General features: G+C 40.6%; 1 protein-coding gene across 7 annotated transcripts in view; it reads left to right on the forward strand.

The window, feature by feature from the left end:
• Positions 1-20,599, forward strand: part of ELAVL4 (ELAV like neuron-specific RNA binding protein 4) — a 65,695-nt gene that overhangs the window by 40,378 nt on the left and 4,718 nt on the right. For 3 of the 7 annotated variants that reach the window (XM_010004004.1, XM_010004005.1, XM_010004006.1), the window contains 4 exons: positions 6,176-6,279; positions 16,530-16,683; positions 17,077-17,302; positions 18,666-18,704. In XM_010004004.1, coding sequence (XP_010002306.1) covers positions 6,176-6,279; positions 16,530-16,683; positions 17,077-17,302; positions 18,666-18,704 — 523 coding nt within the window. Of the gene's footprint in view, positions 1-6,175; positions 6,280-16,529; positions 16,684-17,076; positions 17,303-18,665; positions 18,705-20,171; positions 20,175-20,599 lie in introns of all 7 variants that reach the window. The other 4 variants (XM_010004010.1, XM_010004008.1, XM_010004007.1 and 1 more) reach the window with 3 other exon arrangements.

Below are 20,599 nucleotides of genomic sequence, written 5' to 3' on the forward strand. Positions count from 1 at the left end.
GCATTCCTGGCACGGCTGCCAGGGAGGCAGCTTTAATTAGGTTTTACGTTTGGGTGGGGGACAACAAAACCACGATGGAAGGCAGTTAGCATTGTTGCTGTTCCTTTCTGTGCTTGTTTTCATGAGTGTTTATAGTGGGGATCATAATCCTTTAATGTGACTCTGCATTTCATAGTTATATATTTTCAAGAGGAAAAAAAGGATGTTTAGAGAACTCCTTTAATTTACCCAGTCACAGACGAGCAACTCAAAGTTGTGTTCTCCTATGTGTTGCTTTTAGAATAGTTTGTAGCAATAGGAAGGCGTCAAACTCTGAGAATGTAGTTTCCTTCTACCTTCTGTGTGGAAATGGTTGCAGTAGGAGCTGTGTGGGGAACAACCTGCAGGAACAGGGTATTTATAGAGCTTCAGAGTAGAAGGGACTATTGAGCACTTAACTCATGAAAACTTTAACTGGGTTAATTCCTGCTCAATTTAAAGCATAAATTTCAGGGGAAAAAATCCAAACTTTCAGAATTTCTAGCAGCAGAAGAGCCGGTAAAATGGTGGTAGGTAGTTAAAAATGTGTTGCCATCATTATAAAGAAATAGAACAAATGCCTTTGCCAGGAAAGCACCATTTGCTTTGTTTCAAGTCTGGTTTCTCTTGTTTAAACCATCAAGTGATGGGCCTTGGAATATGTAACTCCATGTTTTATCTGCTGAATGGACATTATTTAAATAATTAATTAGTACTTGAGATGACGACCAATGTCGCACTGTTAAGGTTCAACGTAGCCTTTTTTGATCAGGTAGACAGACTGATCCCATCTTTAAATTGAAAGTTTTTCAGTCATACTCTCTTGTCATGGTACCATTACCAAAGGTATAGGTATCTTTCTTGAAGTATGTTTTCCAGGGCTGGGCACAGCACTGACAGTGAAGCATGCAGCCAGGTCACAAGAAGCTATTTTTCTTTCTCTTTTCAAGTATGTGGCTTTTATGCCAAGAAAAAAAAAAAATATAACCCTTTTGGCAGCATTGCAAGTTAGAAATTTATTTCATTATCCATCACCATGTATAAGAGTCCTTCATTTCCCATTTGGAAAGTATGCCACTGTTAGCGTGACTTGTTAAGATGTTATCTTGGGTTTGTGCTCTCTAAATGTACGGTTTTGTAGTTTACTGAGGAGTTTAAGTTGTTTTGCACCTTGGCTCTGTCCTCTTTGTTCTTATCCTGTTCATCCTGTCTTTTCTGCAGTTGATCTTCAGGCGAGCAAGTGGGTTTTTCCACTCATCAATGGAAATAAACAGTTTAGGGCCAAGATCTGTTTCCTTAAAGAGACCCGTAGGAAAACATCTTTCTGCTGATTTCCTGTTCACAATTCCCAGTTAGAGATCTGTTGGCTGATTATTTTTTTAATCCAGTTAATGTGTGCCATGTTAATTTTGTTTTAGTCAATAAGCAGTACCAAATCAAGTGCTTTATAGAAGACCAAGTATATCAATGCTATTAAATCGACAGTCTTAAAATACAGAAGTCAAACTTGTAATCTCATCAAAACGGACGTCAGTTTAGTTTGACAGAATCTATTTTCTGTAGACCTAATTTGATTTACATTGATTTTATTTTACCTCTCTCTAATTCTTTATTATTACAGTCCAGTATTGAATATTTTGTAATTTTACCTTGCTCAGAATTAGACCGATGGACCTGTAATTACCTGTGTCATCAGTACTCTCTTGTTGAATTTCAGTGCAAAATTCTTTCAGGCTCCTGGAATTTGTTCAGTGCTGTAAGAATTACTGAAAATAACAAGAGAGCTGTTTGCCCCTGTTTTTGGAGTCTCTTTTGTACAAGTAATCCAGATCATGTCATTTAAACATGTATAATTTTAGGTGCACCTGTTCAACATGCATGTGGGTTGCTAGTTAATACTTCAGAGCTTCTTCAGGTGTACATAGGACATCTGTGTTCTCTGCACTGTTACTATCTGCTGATGAGTCAGCATGAGTGATGAGATCTTTTTTCCGTAACCTAAAAAAAAGCTTTAGTTATTCTGACCTTTACTGGCCAAATACTTTTTCTGGGTTTTTTGTTTCTTGTGCTTTCTCTTATCTAATTTGCATTGCTTTCTATCTGTTTTTGCTTTCTCTTAATTTAAATACAGATTTGGTATGAGCAGACTGCCTTACAAAGGAAGTGAAGGCAGATACAGGTTTTTAACTGGCACTGCCTTTTTCATAGCTCCAGTTTTTTGAGTGTGTGGATAAATATAAACAGGGTATATTGGTTTTTCCATCTTCTTTCTCATGGTTGTTATGATCTTGGTGATTTTCAGCTCTAAAATGAAGCCTTTTAAAAGATGAAAGCTGTACATTACTAGCTTGGGCTTGGCTTTCCGTGGGATTTTTTTAAGACTGTTGAGTCCTTTAGCAGTAACAGGATTAAAATTTATCACTTTAGACCTATTCTTTCCCAGATCATATGAGGTCCACTGTGCTTGCTCCAAGTTAGAGAAAGCATTCAGGAGTGCTGCTAATAGTGATATATCAAGGTGGTGGTTTAGGATCATCTAGAAATATCTCTTGCCTGCCCTACTGAATCACAGCATGTGATGAATTATGTGATTCCAAATCACAGAAAATATTTACTATTTACGGTGCTGTTCCTGGGAGGTGTAGCATGGGAATGAACTTTAGTGCATGTGTGGGATCCCACTGAGAGGTCCAGCTGCTTGCTTCGTGCTGCCAGATTGTGTCCAAAGAAATGTTACCCTTTTGGAGCACATGCAGTAAGAGGTACATGATAAAAAAAAAAAACATGGAAGTTCATACTGCTTTATACTGCCTCACTGTATTTTGAAGCAAATCCTTCTCTTCTTTCTCTACCAGTAACAATTTTCAGTTACTTCATATCTAGAGTCTGTGTTTTGTCTGACATAAGGTGCCTTGCTCTTGAGAGTAATTTGAAAAGAATATTTTTAGCTGGATATATTTTTTTGTTTCTTAGCTGTAAATGTTTAGCATGCTAAAACTTTATGATGTCTGCCAGCAGTTGTAAAGTGTTTCACAATTTATTTTTCTGGGTGTATTTTCAATTCTTGGAGATAGGTGGGAGGGTGTCTGTCTTCATTAAATCTTACTGTTTAGGGGACATGCTTGAAAATACAAAGTGGGGGGGTGTCTGTCTTCATTAAGTGGTGTTTAGGGGGGATGTTTGAAAATACAAAATAAACCAAACAAAATACACCCCTGCAGTGGCAAACTCTTTAACTGAAAAATTTTAATCTGTTCACCTTCACTGGTACAGAGCTGAGCATATGGCATAAAGCAGCAACAGGAATTTGCTAATTGAAAGAACTGCACCCAGGTTTCAGTACACTGCAAGGGTGTGAGATCTGAGGGTTTAAGATAAAAGGGTTGAGGTTTTTTGAATTAACAGAAGTCAGCGCTCAGAATGCTGACTAAACCCACCCTGGCTTTTTTTTTTGTATATAATCCAGCCAATAAAGCAATGTGATGTGAAATCACAACCATATACTTTTGAGTAACAGGCCTTAAATTCTGTTATAAACTTTGTGTATTTTGTTATGCTCAGGAGAATATATTAACAAAAGAAAATCACATGTCTGTGTACCTGTTATTCTAAGCAAAATTTCACACTATTTTTTCTTACAGCAGGTTCTGCAGTCATGCATGCAGGCAGCTTGGTTCATATTGGTTTTCCTTATCCTTCACCTTGGAAGATAATGTTTTTCAGTTGGTAGTGAGAATCAGATGATATCTCTAATTGGAGTAAAAGTTACTGAAGAGCTCCCAAGGAAAGCAATGAATGGTCTGAAATTCTTGTGTCGTTCTTTGCTTGTATTGGCATGATTTCCCTACAATACAGCTTGTCTTGTCTGAGTTTATTCATGGTCTCTTCCTTGCAGAAGTATTGACAGAGATTAGAATGTTCTGTGAGATATTATTAAAAATCTTTGTACATATTGTAGAGGTTGGTCAGTCCATTGTGCCTTGAGAATAACAGTGGGTGGACATGGAAGGGTGTGTTTGGACAGATTGACATAAATCTCAGGGCCCTGCATCAGCAGCTCTTGCTACCTACGTACCTCTGAAGGTCAAAAATGGTTAACGGGAAAAGAAGGGATGTGAACACAAGTTATCTAAGCCCTGATCCTTGTCTCCTGTCCTCTGTAAAAAGAGATTAGTTTTCTCAAGAATGGCTTCCTTCTGCCCAGCACTGGTTAGAATCGGATACATTAAGGATTTGGTGTGTTCAGAGGCACAGAGATCAGAGCTGTAAAAAAACATCTCAGGTAGGCAAGAGGAGAAAGGCATGGCATGGAAAGTATCTTTGCCGTATTTCTGCTTCAGGCTTCATGCTCAGTCAGAATTCAGCTTGTTCTTGGTTAATGTCATGTAACTTGGATAAGACTTTTTTCGGTGAGATTTAATTCTCTCCAGAAGAGCTGGATATATTTTTGTACCCTGTTTCTGAAGTTGAACTGATGGGATGGAGTTGCTCCCTGAATATATTGTAGGCTAACCCAGTCATTTTTTACCCTTATGCCTGCATGTGGACATTTTAGGCATGAACTGCCATGTTTCCATGGATTTTTAAGGTTTTTCATTGCATAGTTAGCAGCTTCTAGTGCTTTGATCTGATCCCGTAAGACAGAAGCACTCCCTGTATTTGTGTTACAGCAAACGCTGTATTTTTGGTGGTGTCTGACTTTGAGAAACACACAGATGCTTTTTTGTAGTCCAGGAGACAAAGAAACAAAGCTTTGTGCTCGGGAGGCAGGAGCTGTGCCTCCGGGGTGCATCCAGGCCCTTGGTGTGCAGCTGCTTTCCCAACCTCCCCTCTCCCAGGGAGCACGACCTGGGTCGCTGCTTGCAGCTCCCACAGATGAAAATCCTCCCCAAGTGCTTCTGTCCTTCTTGTGAGGGATTTTCACATCTTTTTTTTTCTCCCTGCCTGTGAGCAGGAGCACTGGGATCCCCTGTGCTCAGTGCCAGGGGCAAGTCCCCTTTCTCCAGACACACAGGAGGGCTGTAGGAGCAGGAGTGTGGCTGAAGCACAGCAACACTTGCCAGCCAGCTCGGGCTTGCTGCTTCTTGAAATTTGTCTGTGTTTTTCCAAGTATGTGTGCCTTCAAAAAAAAAAAAGAAACCCCACATAATAAGTGTTGTTTTCCAAATGTGCAAAATAACTTCAGTAGGAGGCTCAAGGAGGAAGGGATTTGGAAGCAGCTGTCTGTCACGTTGCATTGATAGAACTGATGCTGCAAAATTGGTACTTGGAAACTGGGAGAAGGCACCTGATGGGTGGGGGATCCTTGAGGACCCACAGCCCTGTCCCTGTGATCTGAGTGGGTATCTGACAGCACAGCCTCTCCAGTTCCCTGTTCTTTATCCTGGCTATTACCAGGTCTCCTCTTTCTACTGTAAACCCAAACACAGATCTTGCTGCTAAAACAGAAGCTGTTGAAATTATTTTGGCTGTTGAAGTGGGCTCGTGCCACCCCATGCACAGCAGCCGTTGTTGTACTCTTTTGGTTCTGCTGTCGTCTCAAATACATGGAGGAAAGCTTTAATGCTGTCTCTTACCCTGCTGCAATTTGATCTGTCCTTTCTCTTCCTATTTACTGGCTGCTGCTCACTGAGCAATAAAATGAGATGTAAAGGTTGCTGTCTGTTTCTCAGTCAGCTGCTTGAAGGTTAGTGTTTAAACACTGTTTCTTAATTTTTTGCATTTTAAATGCTTATAAACTTGTTTATAAACAGTAGCAAATTACATGAGTGTATGTGTTATCATTTTTAAGAGGTGGCCTCGTTACTGCTCTGGCAGGTCAGCCAGTTACCTTTATTAGGAACTTGGCACAAAATTATTACACAATTCTGCTGTTGTCAAGCTTCATACGCACGCTCTTCAGTAAACTCCTGGGAAAGGCAGGATATGGGGGATTGCTTTTTGTTCTTAAAGTAGGATATTCAGGGCAGAAATTTCAAAATTCTGTTGGCTTCCACTGTATTAATGAAGTAATAAAATGGTGAAGAAGGGCCTAGAGAACATAGGGGAAGGAAGGGATGGAATGAACAGTGTAAGAAAACTGTGTTCCCATTCTTGAAAGTGGTTCCTGTGCTTAAAAAAAACTGAGTCCTTTTTTCTTTGTTTCTTGTCTCAACAGGGCAGAGTTTAGGGTATGGATTCGTTAACTATATTGATCCAAAGGATGCAGAGAAAGCCATTAACACTTTAAATGGACTCAGACTCCAGACCAAAACCATAAAGGTAAGACAAGACAAAACACTATTTGCTCAATTTAGGAAGTGGAGAAAGTAATTGAAATGGTTTCTGGCAATTTCATCACTATTTTAATCTCTGTTACAAGGGGCACTTGGCTAATGAGCTCCTCCTTGGAGAGCTGGGAGCACACACAAAAGATGAAATATCTCTTCTCTGAAATTGCTGCTGTTGTTAAAATGGGGAAGTAGCAGGAAGCTCCTTGAAGTATTGCAGGCTTAAATGTAGAGTAAACCAGCTGTAGTGATCCTCTTACCTATAAACAGAGGTGAAGTACATGATGGTGAATTTGTAAGTTACATATTTTCTTGTGTTTTAATAGGAAATACCTTGACATGAAGCTTGCTTTCTGTGACACTCATGTCATTATCAGGTGTTGAAAGTAAATTTCTTGCAAGTTAGAGCATGTCATTCACAAAAAATATTCCAATCCTTAGTTTGATTTATGCTTTTAAAAGCTGGAGGGATTAGAGATTCCACTGAAGTTTCTAATTTCATTGTTGTAATAGACCATTAGTTATTCAACAGCCTTCTTTAGTGGTCTCACAAGAAAAGCAAGTTTCTACACTGTCACATTTTTTTCCTGCATGGTTGATAAAGCTTTTCTGAAACAGCTTACAGAAGATTTCCACATCCCAAATTGTGACAAATAAATACAGCTTAAGGACTATGAATCAAAAAAATTGAAGGGGAACAAACAGCAGATCTGATTCAAATTATCTGAACAGCTTTGATCATATTTGAATGCTGGCTTTTGATTTGGACCACTTTCTTAATTTTTCTTCTGTACTTTATTTGTATTTCAAAGCCAAAAAATACCAAAGAATACAAAATGAGAATTTCTTCTCTTGAAAATACTGATGCAAATGCTGGTGATTTTGTATTTTGCAAAAAAGCTGCTGTATGGTTATTTCTTCAGTTATACTTACCCTTTCTCACTGCAAGTTTTTTAACCAACTGGTGTTTCCTAAAGTAAAAATATTTCTTGGATTCCTGTGCATCTCTAAGGGTTGTTTCATGCAGGATTAGTGAAGAGCAGCAGTTCTGAGCTGAGGGGTTATGAACAGGGTGGAGTAGCCGCATGGATTGCATGGAGGTTTCAAAGTAGCCTTCTCTCTTAGACCTACCAGGTTACATCACATAGATATGTATGTGGGCCAGACATCAAAAAGCTTACAGCTTGGTTTTGTGGAGTTAAATAGAAAAAATTACAGGAATATGTAAGGCAAAGCAGGAAAATCTACCCTCTTATCTGCAGCTGCAGGTGGAAATATGTGCTTGGACTCAGCAGTTTCACAAGTTGTTCTCCAAATTGCTTTTAAAGGCACATTATCAGGAAAAATATTTTAGTAGTACCCTATCTTGAGTTTTATTAAAAACTCAGTAGAACTTAAAAATCTAAATCAGTTTTTAATGCCACACTTCTTGCATTTTGAACATTGTTCAGTGTTAGCAAATGTGCTACATTTCTTATCTTAAGAACCTGTGTTAAGTTGCCTCTGTTTTTTGGGAGCCAGAGCAGTATTATTGTATTCCTAATATTCCAAGGTTCCAGGAAATGGTCTACAAGAAGGCCTCCAAAAGCTTCAACCCCCCACAATTGTTACTTTACATTTCTCTCACATGCAAAATTAAACCATTATGCCTTCCTTTCAATAATGTGTAGTAAGTTTTTTGTTATCTGGGAAGTTCCCATGTTGAAAAGCCTTTGTGGGATGTTTTTCTTCAGTTTTTCTTTTTATTTTAGTATTAATTTTATGAATGCAAGTGGTTTGTTAGGTTTGGATTTTACATGCTTATTAATAGCTAGTAGAGCTTTATAGAATATATGACATTTTGTTGGGCTCCCGAAAGCTGCTAAAATTTAATAATAAGCAGAGATTGACCTAACCTACGTGCATGGGAGCTGCATAATTTCTTCAGTGATTATGAAGATGTGTGTAGGCTTTTTAAAAAATAAAATTGTTCTGAAGAAAGTGTTCATGCACTAGCCTGAAACCAACCCAAGGAAGCCTGCTGTTCAAGTAGCTGAGCTTTGGACACATGGACATCTAATGGGCAGTTTACAACCCAGTTTATAATTGCAGAATTGCATGTGATTCTCACCCCCTTGGGGTTTTTGTGTGGTTTTAGCCATGGTTTTGCTCTTAGAAACCTCAATAAATGCGGTCTGCTTCCCTGATGCTGTGTGATGGGGTTGGAGGTTTCTCAGTGTTCCCGCTGGCGGAGCCATGAATTGTGCACGCGGCTCCGGCAGCGCCCGTGTTGCCGGAGATGTCCCTGGTTTCCAAAGGGTTGCAAAGCTGTGAGAACAGGTGCTCGGTGCTTGCTGAAGGCTCCCAGCTTACCTCTTGTCCCCACTCACCCCTTTCTAGCATCTCACTGTGATTTGTTATAAGGTTGAAATCTTTAAGTCATGGAATTACTATATTTAATTATCAGAGCTGATTACTTTAGGTAGGTGCCCTTTGCAGTTATTAAAAATGCACTTTCCGTGCTTTGAAAAAGCCTGTCTCAAAAGAACATGTAGAAAGGGATTAGATGGCACACAGTTTTGTAGGCTAAAAAATACTTAATGAAATCATAGGAAAACATTGAGCTAGAGAAGTTCTAAGCTTCACTTTTTTCTGTTTTCTGTATGAGTGTGGTTGTATTTCATGCCCCAGAATGAATCTGTAATGTTCTGTTGATGGATAGGCTGAACCTTGGCCTCTGGGGTAGCTGCAGCCCTGCAGGTAGCATTTCCCTGGCTGCCTTTTGTTTGGAAGCTGTTCTGATAGAAAGTTGAAATGAATAACCTGTGAAAGCCCTTTTGCAGGGGCACATTGCTTCTGCTTGCCAAGGTCACCTTGGTCCTGCTGGCTGCATCCCATCTCCTTGCACACACAGTCGTGGGCTCTTCTGTCCCTGCTCCTAGTCTGAGCGTGAGCTGGTTCGGGGGGGGTCATGTTTGCACTCATTTTTTTGACCCCAAAGGGCTTAATTTCTGTTGGGGGAGAAAAAGTTCATTTGGTATGTGTCCCCAAATCATGCCCTTTTCACTTCTGTTACATTTTTGTGGCGGCTTAATGTTCTCTGTCTTCTGATGCCTTGCAAAACAGCCAGGCAGTCACAGGAGGAACTGCTTTTATAGCAGGATCAGCAAAACAGGCAGGCACAGCCTGCTCTCAGATGTGCAGACTAAAATAACTGAAGAAATGTTCTTTTTATTATTTCATTGTTACAATAAATAATCCCTCTTCACTGTAGCAGCTGAAATATTTATGTGCATTTTATTTAAGTCAATGTTGCCCTTTCAAGTCAAAGTCGAGAGGTGACTATTTACAGAATATCTGTTTGGGAAAAGCACTGAAAGAAGTGTTATGTGTTTGGTAATAGGTTATACATGGTTTTGTTCCTCCTCAGCTGATCATGGTGCATATTTTGTTTGCACCATTTTGTAGCATCATCTTGTGAGGGAGAAAGGCTTCACTTTATTTTCACAGCTAAAGCTTGACATAATTCTACAAAACAGCTTAGAATGAGGGAAGATAGTGTGTTGGAAGAAATATATATTCCAGAAATTGAATCTATTTTTAGAAATTAAATTTGCCCATCCATAAAAGCATATGAAAGGTCAGTGCTGCTGTTGAAGATTGCCTGGCAATTCAGTTGCATCAAATACCAGAAGGAAAATAAGATGTGTGATGCATAGCGTACAGATTGTTTAAACTGTGCTGCTTTGCCCTGAAAAAAGGACAGTGCCTGGAAGGATGTGAAAGAAGCACTTTAAAATTTACATGGAGATTCAGGTGACCTGGCTTCGTGTTGGGGGACGATGGAACAAGGGCAGAACAGAGTTCTGTAAGGAAGTTTGAAATCTAAAACAAGCCAATGACCCCCTGAAGTGCTGTCTTATGTCCCCCTCTCCTTCCTTTTCTCTATTGCCTGAGAAATAGGTTTGTTTCTTCCTTCCCTGGCAGGAGCAGGTCACATGCTGTGACACTGCTGGAGCAAGGGAGGAATCTCCAGTGAGGGGAGAAGGAATCTGGGTTTTCTGAGCCCTTGATGCTGTCCAGTTTTTAAATCCATCAAATCTATCAGATGATGAAATACCAAACAGATAGGATCATTCCTCTGTGTTCAGAGGCATTCTCTTAACTATTGAAGTTAAATTAATAAATAACCTGGAATTTAGCTGTTATTTTAACACTTCCTGTTGTTTTATCAAAATGCTCTTTTCTGTTGCACTCTCCTCTTTTGGTCAGGAGGACTGGATGGCCCTATTTTAAAATACAGTGAATAGGGCTGTGGGAGAAAGTATTTCTGTTTTTTCTGGAAACAAAGTAGTAGTAACATCAGTGCTCAAAGAATCTTGCTGTTTATCTTGTTTCCTCTGGCATTTTTCAAAATGCCAGATATTTCTACAAAGCTCAGGCTCTCAATCTGTCCATGTTAATTCTTGTAATTGTCTGCAGAACTACAAACCCTCCTGTCACTGTAGGGTAACCAAATAACAGCAACCTCAGACTTCTCCATCCTACAAAGTCATTTGTCACAAAGATTGCCTGTGAGTCGTGCTTGGGGGTGGAGGAAGCACCAGGCAAAGGAGGAGAAGAAAAGCTGCAGCAGCAAGTGATGGGGAGGAGATCTGCAGCCTCTGTGCCCTGTCTGAAACCACTCAGGAGGGATAGGGCAAGAGCAGGGATTAAACCCAACAATTTGAGCTGCAACCAGAAATCACTGTCTTTCTGATAGTTATGATAGCAGAGCTCTGGTGCTGGGTCCCCCTGGGGCTGTGCTTTGAGATCTGTGTGTGTTCCATTTGTGTTCTCCCATAGCCTTTCCAAAGGCCACCACCTTATCCAAGCTGGCCAGCCACCACCTTATCCCAGTGAAGAAATGGGACACTATATGGGGAGGGTGTATGGAGCAATCTGGGGATACCCTGGTTTGTGGGGGAGCTGGCTAAAGAGCACAAAGCTTAGGTGTTTTGTGAGGGAAAGGAGACCAGATGGTCTGAGGGCTGGAAGATACCAGGAAGATCTGAGCATGTTTGACTCTGGTGCAGGGGGGATTGTGTTTTTAAGGTCCCCCCCAAGTGTGCAGTTGTGTTGGGCCCCAGGAGGCAGCGTGTGCTGCACCCGCGTCCTCTGCCCGCTCACTGCTGAGTCTCCCCCAAGCTCCAGCAAAGCTGGATAGAGATCTGAAGGAGCATGTACTCCTTCCTTTCTATGAAAATCTGCATTACAGGCTTTGCAGACTGCATGTTTGGGTTCTGGTTGTTGTACAGTTCCTTTGAAAATTAAGGTAATTGCTTCTTCTGCTTTGTGGTTTTTCAGAGTTAGTCTTAAAGAGGGGTCACTTGCTGTGACTGCTGCACCCCAGAACAAAGTCTTGCACAAAAAATTTTAAAGACACCACAGATCTGGAAAGCCTCAACTAAGTTTACTTCAGTTTTATTCTCTAGGAACCTCTCTGTAACCTTTCAGACTTTGTCACAGATCCTCATCCATTGTGTCTCTAGCGATGCTGCAGCTTGAAGGGCCTTTCAGTGCTGCTTCAGTATAAGGTTCAGATTTGGCTCTGCTGCCTTCAGAAAACCTGTTAGTTTTGTGCACCTTCCCTTAATTGAGATTTCTCTTTAACTTCATTTTTGGCAATGAATCCTTTTCATTCTGCAGAGCTGGAGCAATTATTTCTTTGCCCTGTTCTTGATGCAGCCAGGGTGCTTCTAGGTTATTATCTATGAATGTCTTTCCTGAAATGATGGGAGAGACCACAGTATCTTACATGCAATCATAATTAACCCTAGTGAAATGGCACTGAATTGCTGAACAGTGAAGTGCATTGTCATTCCCCACCATCCCCCAGCCAGGGGCTTGGAGAAGAGAAAGGACAGAGCAGTGCAGGCAGTAGGTGTAAAAATATTCCAGATCTTAGTGTTCAGCCTCTGGACCAGGGGGCTTTAGGATGTGATTTTCAAATTAAGCATGTTGCTTTCACTGGGGGGTTTCTTGAACCTGTGGTCTTGCAAAAAAAATTCAGGCATGGATGAGGGCCTGGAATTGGCTGTGGTGAAAGGTTTCTTCTAGCTGTAGCCCATCCTCTGGTGTTAAGCAGATTTTAATTCTCTGGTTTTGTGTCTACGAAACAAGGGAGATTGTGCTTATTTACACGTGGAAGCTCTTTGAGTGATCATGCTAAAGCACTTGCATTTTGTACCAGTGGCATAAGAGGCAGCAAGTGAACGAAGGGTTGTCACCATTTTACATGTTTGGACCTTGAGCAGAAAAATCTGAAGTGACTCACCCCAAAAGTCATGTAGGAAATACTACCTGTCAGTGTCATGTGGACAGACAAAGCAAAATCTTTTAGAATTAAGATCACTAAGTAGTTCAGTATTTTTGAGTGCTACAGACTTCTAAAAGCTACTCAGGGAGTTAGTTAACACTGACAGCACCTTACCTACTCCTCCCTGGAGAGATGCCCCAAGAATTGTAGGTGCCATAGGTGGGGTTGTTTGGCCTCTGGGTGCCTGTGCTGCCCAATTAAAGGCTCTGACTTAACTCTCCAATTAAAGGCTTCTGACTAGTCTTGCTTTCCCTTGGTGAGTAACACTAGACACAGAGCAAGATATCATCTCCTTAGAGAAGTTTTATTATTGAAAGACATAAGTTGCTAGATGGCTTGTCAGCAGAAGTTTTGACCAGGACAGGGTGGCTCTGCTGGCAGAGCACAATTCTGGGGAAGGACGATGCTGTTCCTCTTTGGAGCACCTGGGAGTTGAGAGATAATTCTGACTCCACAAAAAAAATAATTTTGCAAGGAGGCTTCTAGAAATGGACTTAATGTTTGAGAAGTCCAGGTTTAGTGTATGAGCTGAAGGCATCTCTTAGGAGGAGCAGCAGTGAAGTGGTTAAGTGATTGCTGTTCCATGTCCAGCACCTCATTTCTCTAAAAGACAAATGGGATGCGTTCATGCCTCTGGGTGCCTTTGCTGAGGGCTCTGGCTTGGAAAGACCAGACTGCTTCAATTTATGTTCTGAAGGAGTCTTGAGGTCAGAAAATTTTCAGCAAGTTTTCTGTGTGGTGAAAATTGGTAAGAAATCGATAGGGAAGATAATTACTTCAACTTGGAGTTATTTTCTGCACTCCTGAACTAAAATGTGCATTTCTGTGGATGATACAAAATGCTGGACCTTAAGACTCTGCCTTGTGCTTGGAGACAGGGGTGCAGACACTTGAGAGGCTCTTTAGACTTAGAGAGGCCCTTACATAGGCTCAGAGTCAGATGAGAAATATCCTAGCAAATGTTTTTCACAGTGTATATGCGTATTTATAGAAACTCACATCTGAGGCCAGCAAGCCATAAAATGAATTGTACAATATTTTAGCTTCCTTGCAAATGTGACTGAAGAACTCCTGACTGTCTTGTGTACTGAAATGGAACCACCATCATTTGATTTCCAACCATCATACAAATGGACAGACATTTGCTGAGAATGTGCCTGGGTCAAACAGTACCTTGGTGTGCTCCAGTTCATTTATTTGTGATGGCTGGGATTTCCATATTCTTTTCTTTTTCAACACCCTATTTCATTACAGGATGCTAACGCTGCCGTGAGCAAAAAAATAATTCTGAAGTGTGAAGATTAAGATTTCTTGCAGCATCCTCAGCCAGTGCTTTGCAGTTTCCCGTGATAAAATGGGAGCTGGTTTTGGCTCCCACTTTAACTTAAGCAGCACAAGGAGCTTCTGGTCTGCTGAAGGGTCAGGGTGGGCATTTTCTTCCTTCAGTGGCCGATACACAAGAAGACATCTTGTTTCAGAACTCAGTGAATAATAGCTTGAAAGCAGACTGGCATGGTCTAACTGATTGGCTGACCTGAAAGGGAAGATGAAGAAGATTGAAAAGCAGATAAATAATCAACATGACCAGCCTTGAGTCCAACTTGCAACCTTTTTCTCCTTGATATTAAGGCCAGCTGACTTGCTTTTGGTAGCTTCTTTCTCTGGCCCAGGCTCCCCTGCAACCTGAATGTTGGATTGCAGGAGGAAATAGAGTTGAGGCCCAAGCAGTGATAGGTGTGACAGCAGTCACATGTGCTGGGAGGAGATGGATTTGTGGGTGTGTGCAGTCTCTCCTTCCCCTGCATGTCTGCATGGCCCGCAAGAGCAGAGCATTTTCTGTGTGTAGAAGTAGATACATAAAATGTCAGGTACTCAGTGCTCCAGGAAGTATGCTTTTTTGCATATCCCAGTGCTTTTCATCTTCCCTGTAATGTGGCATTTGGTTAATGAATGTGCCAGAGTGAGAAAACCCAAAGGAAACCCCTGGCTGTTTTCCCAGGAATTGAAATTTTGCAGCTCTGTTTTGAGGAATAGGTAAGATCCCTACCCCCACTCCAGAGAGGCTCTCAAGTGTTTTTTAAACTGTTATTCCTAAAGTAGGTTAACCTGTAAGTGTCTGAACCCTCACAGTAATACTTCCTCAAGGTAAGGCATCTGAGTGTGCAAAGAGTCTGCTTTTCCCAGTGCCCTGGCACTGGGTATGGATGAGGAGCAGTCAGTAAGAAATAAGCAAACCAAACACAAGCTAAATCTGTGAGTTTTGGCCTGGTCTCTGTAGGTGGAAGCACAGTGTAGCTATCCCTGCTTTCCCCAAGCACCTGGCTTGGCCTTAAAAAGCCAAGCAGTGCTGTGGGTGTTCTGGTCCTGGAGCATCAGAGGGCTGTTTGGGACCAGGGATTAAGTGCCTTAAATGCTGCACCTCATCAGGAGATCCTAAAGTGCTGAGGCACAGAATAGTTTCCACCCCATTGTATTTCTCCCTTTCAGCACTGATCTCAGGACCTGAAGGTTTCTCTCCTCTTACATCTGCTTGTGGCTTTGTGCTGTGCCTGAGCTTGCCTGGGTTGATGCAAATGTTTTATCTAACCTCTTTTTCACATTTCTTTCCCTAAATTTTTCCACCTCCTCTCCAGCCTTCTCTGCAAATGTTAGATTTAAAAGGTTATGTACAAACATGTAAGTTACAAAGAAGTTGCCAAAACCCCCAAAATCTAGAATCTGTAGAGTTTGTCTGGTATTATGCAGAGAAGATTGTGGAAGCAAATATTAGTCATTCACATCATTTTCTGTGTTGAGTCAACATCTATTTTTAGATGTGGAGCACATAAAGACAACTCTTTGACACACAAAACACATAGAGACATCCATTTGACATCATTTTTGTTTGGGCTAAAGCTTGAGAGAAGGGAAAGACAATTGCTGAGAGCATTGTATTCATGATGGGACCCCCCCCTTCCTTCCAAGACAGTTGAAGACATAATGTAGAAAGGTACTGATCTGTTTATGTTTAAATAAATCAGGATGAAGTGCAAAATATTCAGGTTTGGACCTAGTGCTATTTCAGATAGACTTTAGACATTAGACTTTATCCAGGAAGTATTTTTATTATGTTAAATGTGTATTCTAAATGTATGTTATTTTTGAAGTGCAGAAAGCTTTTTATGCACATATTATAATTACAAGTCTGATTCATAGGTAGAAGAGGAGCTGAGAGACTTGATTTAATAACTTTCCAACAGCAAACATGCAGTGCCTCAGCTAGATTTTTTTGTTTGCTTGGTCGTAATATTTTATGGTCTGATTCTGGGCTTAGAGTACAAGAGAACTTCTTGTGATAAATTGCAGATACGACTGAGTGTCAGTATCCAGTTCCCCGAGCAGATGTTCATTTAGTCTAATTTCACCAGTACTTTACTGATCATCCAGAAAAGATCTTGCCAGCTCGGGATGAAAACAAAGCGAGATAGCACAAAAGATCATTCTGCAAATAACCTGATCTGTTTCAGGCACTTGGAGGGGAGGGGGAATATAACGTACTGGAAGTTCAACGTGCTACATATGTGCTAAGATTATTACATGTTGGATACAGTAAATCATCCATCCATACACCCACAAGCCATAGGGGCAAATTCACAGAGCTGTGCGTAGGAAGTTCCATGTTAATCTACCTCTGAACAATAGTTATTTTATCTCTGCACTTAAAAGAACCCTTGTGTTTGTTTTTAAGGTCTCTTTGGCTTTTTCTTTGTTCTTCCAGCCTTTCCTGGCTTTGGTTTTGCAGAGCCAATAGTGTCTGAACTCCAGGGTTGTTGCTTGTGGAAAAAATAAACACACACCAGAAAATACGTTGAAAATGCCAAGGGTGGCTCTGGCTTTCTAACATACCTTTGTTCTTCCATCCATAGGTGTCGTATGCCCGTCCAAGTTCAGCATCGATCAGAGATGCCAACTTGTATGTCAGCGGCCTTCCAAAAACCATGACCCAGAAAGAATTAGAGCAGTTATTTTCACAATATGGGCGCATCATCACCTCACGGATTCTGGTTGATCAAGTCACAGGTTAAAAGAAAACTTTTGATACCTGCATGTTGTTTTTTTTCTGGAAATGGCTAACTTGTGAATGCTGACAGGCAGTGGAGTCTTTAAAACGATGTGGCCTTTAGTGTTAAATGCAGTGCCTGGTTCTTTCAGTGCAACTGTTTGGAGGCATAACTGCTGCCTCAGTGATGAGGGATTTCAACACGCAGAATGTTGTCTACTTCAAATTTTTAAAGATATGGTAGGGACTGATTTTGGGTAATGAAACAGGGGAAGGATTTTTTTTATAGCACTTGATTTGCAGGCTGCGTGTTCAGTAAAGTCGAAATGAAACGTTTGGGGCTTTTTTTTTTTGTGAGATAGATGAGGCTGTTCCTACAAATATTCATCAACTCACATGTTTTTACTTCCCAGGGGTTTCTCGAGGTGTGGGATTTATCCGTTTTGATAAGAGAATAGAGGCAGAAGAAGCCATAAAGGGACTAAATGGCCAGAAGCCTAGTGGTGCTACAGAACCAATTACTGTGAAGTTTGCCAATAACCCCAGCCAGAAAACAAGCCAGGCACTCCTTTCACAGCTGTATCAGTCTCCCAACAGACGCTACCCTGGACCACTTCACCACCAGGCCCAGAGATTCAGGTAATTACCTGGAAAAGAAGTGAAATTCCACCAGCGACGACAATGTGGGGCAGGTGCTGCACAGGAGAATCTGCTTTAGTTGTGTGGGCTGACCTGATTTTCTTTGTAAAATTAAATATTCTTTCCTGGAGAATGAAGAGGAAAATCTGCTGACAGCAGTAGTCATGTTGTATTTACTAAAACAGCCAAAGTACTGTACAATCAGATCTCATGAAGTCTTAGAGCAAAAGGGAGGACAGAATAGAGTTGCACTGATAATCAAATGAGCAATGACCATCCTGTTCTCTTTTGGTTTCTCGTAATGCTTTTATTTCTGCTGTATTATTACAGTTTTGAGGCAGCTTAGACTTTGATGTTAATGACAGTGGATGGGTAGCAGGAAGAAAGCTGAGTCTGTTCCAGTCAGTAGCAGTATCATTAAATTTATTAGCCTAAGATATCTGCACTTAGTATATAAGACACCTTTTATTAGTCTTTCGTGTGATTCTTCAGATACTTTCAGGGATGTTTTATGCTTTGCATTCCGAAAATGCTATTTTCATCTTAAGTCAGAGTTAGCAATGCATCATGTTCTCATTACTTCTATACTTGAAGATTTTCAGGCAACCTAGCTTTCAAGCAAAAAATCCTGCCTTAAAAAAAACAACCTTGGACATATTCAAGTAACTGAGCTGTATCTTGGCTTTAGAGAATTACTCAGAAGTAATTTTTGCTTTTCAGTGATGAAAAGTGCTAATGAGTTAAAGATCATAAAAGTCATTGGATGGATTAATTTTACACTTGTTTTTGTCTTTGGCACACAGCTGTGTCCATTGAGGTAGGCAGTGAATGATTCCATGGGTAGCAGAAGGACTTCAGTGTGCTCCCATGGAGAGCAGATGACTGACATATTGGGGAGCATTAATACTAAATTTATGTAATACAATAGGGAGAATGTATATTAGGGAGAACTAAAGCAGTTAGAATCAGGTGTTTTCCCAGTTTGAGCAATTTTGGGCTGTAACATTTTATTTCTAAGTTAACTGTAAGTATAAGGTAAACAGTTTATTATTTACAAAGCTTCATAATAGTGTTGTCTAAAGACAACAAATCACAAGTGGATTTCTTTAAAAACCAGACCCTGGAAGTGAACATTTTCTCTAAGACTGCAGGCAAGTTAGAAATGACTAAGTGCTGTGGTGGAAATTTAAGCACAACCTCAGCCTTAACAAAGCAGCAGGCAGGGAGTTGTTGGGCTCCTTAGATGTGTGGGAAACTTGTTGAACGTTTCTTCTTTGAAAATGGAACACTATTAATAATAGTTCCATTGAGTGCTCTTGCCATCTGTGAGACATTAACCCAAAGACCCTCCTTCTCTTTTCAGGCTGGACAATTTGCTTAATATGGCCTATGGCGTAAAGAGGTAATTAGAATTCCACAGATTGCCAGATGTCCGTGTTGGCACAGATTGGTGCTACAATTTATTTTTTTTAATTCACTAACTTTATTTTTTTTTAATTCCTTCTTTTCTTCCACCAGCATGTCAAATTCTTTTTAAGTTTGGACTTGAGTTGGTTTTGTTACTTTAAAGGCCACACATGCGAATTCTGTGGGGTTTTGGTTTTTTTTTCAACCTTGTTTATTTACAGGTGGGCTTCTCAAATGGTTTAGGTGCAACAGCTACGAGGGTTCAAACTGCAGTCATCCTGCTAAATGGGACCTCTTTCCAGAATCAGAGCTGTTAAATTAAGGCTTTAACTAATCTCTGATCTGATAATGGGAAATCTAAGTCAAAACCAGCATTACACTGCTGTTGTCTTAATCTCACAGTTAAGACCACCTCTCTACTCCATCTGGCTTCACAAGTTTGACTTTGAAAACGTAGCTGTGTGCACCTTAACCAGCCCTGAGTTTCTTTTGTTACAGGTTTAATACTTTGAAATGTTCTTGGTGCTTGAGATTTGTTTTTTTTGTTTGAAATAGCTATGTGTGTTAGTGTGTATGTGTGTGTGGAAGTTCAGCCAGTTTGTGAATGTTTCTGCTGTTTCATGAGTATGTTCCATGTTTGATCTGATAGCTGAAATGAGCTGACGTGTTGTTAGTGTTTCTTCTAATTGTCACACACCAACGCGAGCCAACCTTACAGCAAAATAAAGGTGTAGTCTTATTCCTGATGTTACCGTAAGATGTCCAGCCATCCCCCACAATTCAGATGAGAAAGTGCTTCTTAATCTTCTGAAATGGTCTGCTTACCACATTTGAAAATTATTTAAGCTTTAAAAAGCTCACCCTGTAAAGTGGTATGGTAAGTATATCTTTATACTAGCTAGTAGTAGACAGTAACATGGGTTTGAACCACTGCCACAGTAGTTAGTGATCAAACAGATAAATACTGAGACTGCTTACAAAATGAATAGTCAAAACAGGGGCAGTGCATCTCCACAGAAGCCCTACTTCTGGTGTTCATTCCTGTATCTGTCACATTCGTGATATCCTTAGTGGTGATGGTTTTAGGATGAGTCAGAACTTGCCACCTGATTTTCTTACAGCACTGCTTCTGCATTCTCACCTCTGTTTCTTGGTGCATTGCCAAGAAAAAGGCAAAACTGTCTCCAGTATCTGTCAGGTATAGGGTAGTGTCAGAAGGATGGCGTCTTTTCCAGGAGATTCACGGGGATTTTCTGCTGCTTTCCCTGGAATTGAATTGGCATGTGGTGCAGGACAAACAGGGCTCAGTCTGAACTCTAGTGAGCATTTGAATTCTGATTATCTATGATCTACAGAGAGAAACAGATTTATTTGTCATCTTAGGTGATGCATCTTCTTTTTTTGACATTCAGAGTCTGCAATGTTAGTCTTAAATCACAACAAGGGGTTTTTTTTAGTTTAGTAGGTACCTTATAAATCTTAAACCTGTACTCACACTAGCAAGCCCTGTGTTTGCAGGCACAGGGTCACACAGGAAATACTGTATTAGTAAACATTTCTGAAACATCCCTAGTGCAGTGTTCCTGGGTTTGTTCTTTCCCCAGGTTAATGATATGGTACTGATGGAAAATGAGATATGCTGGTGTGGAAAAAAGGTTTTATTGACACCAATTTCAGGTGATTTGCTAGTAGCAAAGCTGCTTAGGCAATAGGTTATCTTGCAGTTGTGTCAATACACTTGCACTAGTTTCTTGGATTAACAGCAGTTCCTGTGCTCGTGGTTCATCAATAGTCGTTTGAAGCTGCACAGCTTCTAAAGGTTTCCAGGGAAAAGCCACTCTCCAGTGAACTGTATGAAACTGAAAGTATTTTACATGAGTGCAGCATTCC

The sequence above is a fragment of the Chaetura pelagica genome, unplaced genomic scaffold, assembly GCF_000747805.2.
Source record: "Chaetura pelagica isolate M959 unplaced genomic scaffold, ChaPel_1.0 scaffold18, whole genome shotgun sequence".
NCBI classification, from domain to species: domain Eukaryota; kingdom Metazoa; phylum Chordata; class Aves; order Apodiformes; family Apodidae; genus Chaetura; species Chaetura pelagica.